Source organism: Drosophila novamexicana, unplaced genomic scaffold (assembly GCF_003285875.2).
Source record: "Drosophila novamexicana strain 15010-1031.04,08,12 unplaced genomic scaffold, DnovRS2.1 tig00000770-arrow-pilon, whole genome shotgun sequence".
Classification (NCBI taxonomy): Eukaryota; Metazoa; Arthropoda; class Insecta; order Diptera; family Drosophilidae; genus Drosophila; species Drosophila novamexicana.
Genome location: NW_020824821.1, coordinates 475,595 through 483,699, shown reverse-complemented (window position 1 = coordinate 483,699; position 8,105 = coordinate 475,595). Strand labels below are relative to the sequence as shown.

Here is an 8,105-nt window from a genome sequence, read left to right as displayed (position 1 = left end):
TTAATTTTTTCATAAGTTGCTTTGAAAAGTTTAAAAGGTAAATAAAATTGTATTTTTGTCTGTTAAAAAACAAAAATAATATACATTTTTCCATTTTCCTTAATATCAGGCAAATTTGTCTTGTTATCTTTTAATGTGATAAGTAAAGAATAAACTCATTATAATAAACAAACTCGTTTGCGGCGGCGTTCGCGTTATTTATGATGACTATTTTTATCATAATCCGAATGGCAATTGTTAATAAAGCTTGACATTTAAAGTGAAATCAATTTGTCAATTACATTAAATGCTTTTTTTATTTTTATTTTTTATTTCCTGTTAAAGCACAAACGCGGCATAGTATGTTAAACTTTTAATTCCATTTGGGCATGAAAACCAACAAATAAATCAAAGTCACGCTGTGACCCGCTCTGTCCGGGCCTGGGATATGGGTCTGCAATTGCGGCAGCTGCACTGTCCAATGAATTAAAAGTATAAACAAATATACATCCCACGTTACATACACATATATATATATATATATATATATATATATATGGGAATAGGAATATAACAAAAGTTTTCAATTTTGCTACAGTTGCGACTGTGATTTAAGTGTCGGGGATGCCGTTGGGACGCCGCAGATACTAAAAATAAATTCGTTAAATAAAACAAATGCGAAACAAGTGCGAAGGTTGCTGGCAAATGTCAACGACTTCGTGATTCTCTGTTGAACAATTCCAACAAGTAAGAGGTTCTAGTCGGGAGCATATACATATTCTATTTTAGAAGCTATATTTCAAGTTTGGTGACTCTAGCTCTTATTATTTATCAAAATTTCCCAAAAAAACAGGATATCGATATCGCTTTATCGATATCGATTGCTTGGAGACGGAGAAAGTTATCGATTATCGGAAACAAACTCGATCTGCGCAGGCACTAGGAGCACCTTCATCTAAAATTTCAAGTCTCTAGCTCTTATAGGCTATGAGATTCTTGCGTTCATACATACGGACGGACGGAGAGACAGACGGACATGGCTAGATCGACTCGGGTATTGGTGCTGATCAAGAATATGGGGTCGGAGATGCTTCCTTCTGTCTGTTACATACATTTGGATTTTGCACAAATACAATATACCCTTATACCTATTTTTAATGGCTCTTTTAATAAGTCCAAGGAGTATAGGGAATATAGATAGACCATGCTTATGCCAGAGTATTTTTGTCCAAACTTTATTTTTTATGTTGTTATTATTTTCTTATCTCATATACATACCCTCTCTTCGCTTTGTGCACAGTGTATGCAAAAGAAAATTCATAAATTGTAACCGTGTTGCAGTCGCGCAATCATTTAATCATAAGCATAAATATCAAAAGTATTTATAAAAATTGTTTGCTAGCATCTTATTTGAATATAAACCCAATCGCATTCAATTGATTTCCATTTACGATCAACAATTTAGTTTCAGCTTTTTCACTGCATTTGCGAGCATTGCTTGCATTCGAGTTTAGAAGCGGTTTAATAGCCCAATGCCTGCCAAATTTTTGATACGATGCCATATAGCTAGCACGCTTGGTTTGTTGTGCATTTTTTTTTTTAATCTCTGGGTCGAACATATTTATCATCAAGCGCATTTACAATGGGACTGGTTTTAAATTAATATGCACAGAATTTCTATTGTGCTACAAATATTCGCATTTATTTAAGCTTTGCCAAAGAGTAAATCATCTGTCTCAAAGAGCTTTGACATACTGTCAATTTTTAAGATCGAATCATTTTGCAACACTCGTCCGTTTGTCATATATAAGTAACAGTTTCATGCAATATCAGCAATACATTATATATTTTTATCAATTATTGTACTAGGAACTTTTCAAATTAGTATTATTATTATTATTCACAACAAAGATTCTACTACAGGCAAGGTTGTCATTAATTGTTAAAAAAAATACAATTTACAATATAAATTTTGCAGAACTCATATTCATGGTCAAAATGCGTCGCATAATGTTTTCCCGGAAAAGTAGGCAACATAAATTAACAATTTATTTGAACTCTGAATGTTATTTGCACACTTATGTGGGCCAAGTAACACATACTTTGTTGACAAAATATGTGATTTAATTAGTAAAATATATATAACAAAATATCAAACTTTATAAATATAAATGCATATAACATATATATAAATGTGACTGGCAAGAAAACACTCAACTGATGCCATGGTGCCATGGTGCATGACAGGGAGCGTTATTTATATGCGCAAGTTTACTGCTGCTGCTGTTCGCCTGTTTGTTTGCTGGGCCAAAACACAACACAACAAAAAAAAGAGGAGAATCAAAAATGAGGGTTAAAAAATCGGTGCGGAACACATTTCATAAATCTTGCCCAAGATTGAGCACAACCGCTATTTTTTTTTTACTACTTTGTTTTAATTGTCGTTATTTTTGGCTGCGTTCTTTGGATTTGGTTCTGATTGGGATTCCATTTTTGTTCCATTTTGGTCGCACGGCTGGTTAGCGCGTCCTGTGATGTGTCTGCTGTCAATGGTCAAGGGTGTGTGTGTGTGTGGCGCTATCGTGTGGCTGCGCAGCAGGCGCCACCCGGAACTATAATTCTGTTGGTCCGATAGGGGCCGAGGTATGCCTGAGGATGGCAGGGCTTGCTGAAGGAGATGAATGATCTAGGCGTGGCATTTCTGCATTTTCTTCTGCCACGACCTTGACGCTCGTTATCCTTAAACCTGGGATTCGCAGCGCGTTGCAGCATGCTGTTCAACAGCCAGACCATGGAGCCGACGATGCACAGTGCCAAGCATACGACAAATACAAACAAAACCACACGCCAGGTGGAGTTCAGGTCATTCAATTGCAAGCGAATTTCGGGCGACAAGCTGGCAGCGGAAGTTAACTCGCGTTCGATCTGCTTCCTTAATTTCTGGCAGTCATAGGCGGACATTAGATGCGGCACCTGATAGGCTGGCACTGTTGGCTCGTGCAGCCACCAATCATCCCAGAACTCCAGCTGTTTGTCGACCAACAGCCGATTGCAGTGGGCGAAGACTTCGCTTATCCACTGTTGGCACTCGGCGCTGTTAATGTTTTGCTTGCATATTGGATTCATTGTCGTGTATTTAACGAATATTTATATAAATATTTACATATATAAAATAATAACTAGATTAATGGACGCCTACTTGACTAGACTTGATAATCGTCCCGTTTGCCCCGTCTGAGCCAATTTGCCCAGCGTATTTTTCCGCGGCTTTGAGCATTCGATTGATTCGTAGTCGCCGTTGGCCCATAAGAAGTTGGCATTTTGCCAATGGCTGGATGGCATTTGCGTGCTTCCTGTTGTATATCCATGGTTATTGAGGTCTGATCCTCAGCAGCTGTGCTCCGCTCGGACAGCTGCTCGCCAGTTGAGCTTGTTGTCTCCTCGGACGAATCGGACATGGCCTCGTCTGAGGTTTTTAATACATCAGTTACTAAACTCTCGCTCGATTCAATATCGCTGGATTCATCCGATGCTTCAGTTTCCAGTTCTTTATCAATGTCCAGCTTTGTTTCAGCCTGTGTGTGTTGATCCAAGCTCTTAGATTTCTTACCGAAGCCATTCATCGGAAAAGTATCCCAAAACCTTGTCGGCACATATAGTTCCGCATCCGTCTTGCCGGCCGCAGAGCTGAGCATCTTGGCTGAAGCGCTGCACTTTTCGCGCAGCTGTTGCACGATGTCGTCCACTGAGGCTTGTCCGCCCGACTGCCGATCCTGGCATACTTCAATGCGCTTTGCTGGATGTTTGGGCGGCTTTTTGAACACAAACGCCTTTGCCAGAAGCCAGACGATAATACACATGCAGAAGACCATGAAAAACAATAGCAGCAGCAAGGTCATGGGATTTATGCCGCCGTTGACCCTGAAGAGCGAAGCCTGTAGTTCTCGCTTCAGTCGCTGGCATTCATCGTTTGTCATTAGCTTGTGGGCGGTGCTGCCCTGTTTGTGATCGCCATCGAATTGCCAGTCTGGACACCGGCCGCACACCTCGCGCTGCCAATGATTGCAGGCGGCGCTCTCCGGATTTATTTTGCACATCGAGCTCAGACCCCTCATTTTCAGAGATTATGAGTTTTCAATATATATATATATATGCTATAAATGATAAATATTTCAATTCGAAATGTTTCAGGGAATCATGACATATTGAATTTTATTGAATTCCAGCATGTGGCTGTTCAGATATTCAATTTGTATTTGAGGCATTAAATATTAAATGAATAATGCTTGGCGCAAGGCTGGCAACTCTAGCAACAAGCAACTGCTCATAAATTTTCTTTTTCCGCTTCATGTAGCTGCAAAACTTTGTACACACACACACAGACATATATATCTGTACACATCGTATTCACAAAAAAAAAAACAAAAACTAACCCAACATTATCTGCGCTAGTTCGTAGGCAAGCCTTCCGATGCCCATTAAAATGTATAAAGAGAGTGCTTGGGCATTAAAGAATTGCTTTCCAAAAGTCAGCAGCTCCAACCTTATAAAGTATAATATAGTAGTAAAGTATAGTATAGTAAAGTATAGCTAAGATCTTATTACTCTGAAAGGTAATACAAAATGGATTTGGAAAAGGTTGGTGTAATTCCTCAGCTAACACTAGTTACTAGATTAAAATTGTAAACAATGCCTGAATAGTTAATTAAGATGAAAATTAATTTTTTTTAAATATAAATATTGTTTATTTACAAAACTGAGATTAAGAACCAAGTTGTGCCGGCAGCAAAGCTACAGGGTATATGATAGTTTTTCACTTACAACTTTTGCTTGCTTGTGCTGCCGACTTTGTGGTGGTAAGTGGAAAACTACTTCAACTAAATGTGCAACTAAATTCGCGGCAAAGTTAATGGCAACATTCAGGAAGCAAGTATTTTTCCTCATGGGCAAAGTCTCGACTCTTTGACGTGTCAAAAACTGACATGGAAAAATGGAATTTGCGCTCTCGCCGAGATCCTAATTTCGGGTAACATGCTCGCAACTGACACGCAGTCAGCTTTTTTAAGGGACGGACAGCCCACCAGTCCCCTGCTCAACACCGATGATAATAACCTGTAAACGTGACGCGATGACTTGCCAGATAGCATTGAAATATTATCAGGCACCAGACGCCTCGTTGGTACCGGCAACTGCCAGAAGGACGCATCGGAAATTATAATTAGATATGTGGAGCGCTTTGGGCTAAATTAAAAAGCACGTGGCTGGACGAGCAGCGTACATGGCCAAAAATTGGGTTAAAATGCACCGCAGGCCATGGCGGTCGCTTCAAATTGTTTCTCTTTCAATTGCGCGTTGCATTTTTGGCCACCGCGGCGGCGGCTGCATCTCATTTTGCCCATATTGAAATTTATGCTTCCGACTTGAATTCGCACATCGCACATTTAAGCAACTTTTGGGCGCCCGAACTTTACATTTCAGTGCCAAAATTAAGCGACGTAACTTTTACATCCGCGCCTGCCTGCGGCTGCCGGTCCATCCACAAAACCCGGCAGGAAATTGGTTTATATTATTCCTATAGACTCTCGGTTGGTCGGTCGGTTGGTGTGCGGCTGTCGGCAACATTTGGCAATTTGAAATTCACATGCAATGCGATTTGTTTAGAATTCCAATTAAAAACCATTTTATTGCTCATTTTCGTCGACTGCTGCGCTCAGAATTTAACAATTTCAGTCGAAAAGTTCGTTTTGCGTGGAACATACTTTCGTGGGTTAAGTTGAGCTAGAAGTATCTAACAGATAATGCTAAAGTATCTTAAGTGCGCTATTAAAAAATATAAAGAATATTGAAGATGGTGAAATGAATCAATATAGCACGAAACATTTTATAAAATTTAATAAGGCATAAATGCAACTACTTAAAGAGAACATATTTTCAGCGGCTCATTTGGGGAACAAAGTGAAATAAGAATATGAATTATGCAACCTTAAAGATAGAATGGCCATAAATTCACAAACATAACGAGAAAGAAAGGCTATCTTCGGCACGCCGCAGATCTAATACCCTTGCAGACCCAACCTTTTCATAATGCTTATAGTGCTTTGCTCGTATCTAAGAAGCACCGGGAAAATAGTTAATGCCGAGTTTGGTCAAGATATCTTGATAAACAAAATGTTTTTTCATACAAAAACTAAATTTTCGACCGATCGTTCCTATGGCAGCTATATGATATAGTGGTCCGATCTTAATAGGAATTTGCATATATATGAGGAGCTTAGTAAAACTAATAAATGCCGAGTTTGTTCAAGATATCTTGACAAACAAAATGTTTTTTCATACAAAAACTTAATTTTCAACCGATCGTCCCTATATGATATAGTGGTCCGATCTTAAAAGGATTTTGCATATATATGAGGAGCTTACTAAAACTTATAATTGCCGAGTTTGGTCAAGATATCTTGATAAAGAAAATGTTTTTTCATACAAAAACTTAATTTTCGACCGATCGTTCCTATGGCAACTATATAATATAGTGGTCCGATCTAATAGGATTTTGCATATATATGAGGAGCTTAGTAAAACTAATAATTGCCGAGTTTGGTCAAGACATCTTGATAAACAAAATGTATTTTCATACAAAAACTTAATTTTCGACCGATCGTTCCTATGGCAGCTATATGATGTAGTGGACCGATATTATAGGATTTTGCATATATATGAGGAGTAAAGTAAAACTAATAAATGCCGAGTTTGGTCAAGATATCTTGATAAACAATATGTTTTTTCATACAAAAACTTAATTTTCGACCGATCGTTCCTATGGCAGCTATATGATATAGTGGTCCGATCTTAATAGGATTTTGCGTATATATGAGGAGTAAAGTAAAACTAAAAAATGCCGAGTTTGATCAAGATATCTTGATAAACAAAATGTCTTTTAATACAAAAACTTAATTTTCGACCGATCGTTCCTATGGCAGCTATATGATATAGTAATCCGATCCAGCTGGTTTTCACATATGTGTTGCGTGCAACCGAAAGACGGACTTCTGCAAAATTTCATTAAGATAGCTTTAAAACTGAGAGACTAGTTGGCATAGAAACAGACAGACGGACAGACGGACATGGCTAGATCGACTCGGCTATTGGTGCTAATCAAGAATATATATACTTTATGGGGTCGGAGATGCTTCCTTCTGCCTGTTACATACATTTGGCTTTCGCACAAATACAAAAGAAACCCCTATTCCAAGAATACAAACAAGTAAGAGGTTGTAGTCGCGAGCTCCCGACTAGGGGATACTCTGAACCCTCTTCTTCCAACATGAAATGCACATATATATTATATTTTAGAAGCTATATGTCAAGTTTGGTGACTCTAGCTCTTATTATTTACCAAAATTGCCCAATAAACAGGATATGAATGTCGATTTGTATCGATTGCTTGGAAACGGAGTAAGTTATCAATTATCGGAAACAAACTCGATCTGCGCGGGAACTAGGAGCACCTACATCTAAAATTTTAAGTCTCTAGCTCTTATAGGTTCTGAGATCCTTGCGTTCATGCATACGGACGGACGGACGGGCGGACGGACGGACAGACAGACGGACATAGCTAGATCGACTCGACTATTGATGCTGATCAAGAATATATATAATTTATGGGGTCGGAGATGCTTCCTTCTGCCTGTTACATACATTTGGCTTTCGCACAAATACAATATACCCTTGTACCCATTTTTAATGGGTTCAGGGTATAAAAAGATGCCCAATATTTAAATTCTTCTACTTATTACGTCAAACAGGTAGAAACAAATTGAATCAACCTTTGCAACTTCGATTATTACCTGCAATTGCTTGCATTCGGCATTTGTGCCTGTTATTTGTGCGTTGATTGAGCAATTTCCTGTTAACTGTTCAATCGACCGACAGCAGATGCCATCCAGTGGCTATGGTTAGCTGCTAGTTAGCTGCAGTACATCTGCAGTTGATGATAGCTTTTGGCCGAAATCAGATATGGCCAACACCTAATATGCGAGTATGCCCAAATGTAGCAGCACTCGCTGCCCCGAAGCCACGGGGCCATGGCCCTAATGAAAACGGAAAACACGAGCGCACACCACATGAAC

The 8,105-nt window shown here is 39.0% G+C and overlaps 1 protein-coding gene across 1 annotated transcript; it reads right to left on the bottom strand.

Moving 5' to 3' along the window:
- Positions 1 to 2,556: 2,556 nt before the first annotated feature.
- Positions 2,557 to 3,105, bottom strand: LOC115763881. The gene has a single exon (XM_030706657.1). The coding sequence runs from the start codon at positions 3,103 to 3,105 to the stop codon at positions 2,557 to 2,559; it is 549 nt and encodes a 182-aa protein (XP_030562517.1).
- Between the last annotated feature and the right edge of the window lie 5,000 nt (positions 3,106 to 8,105).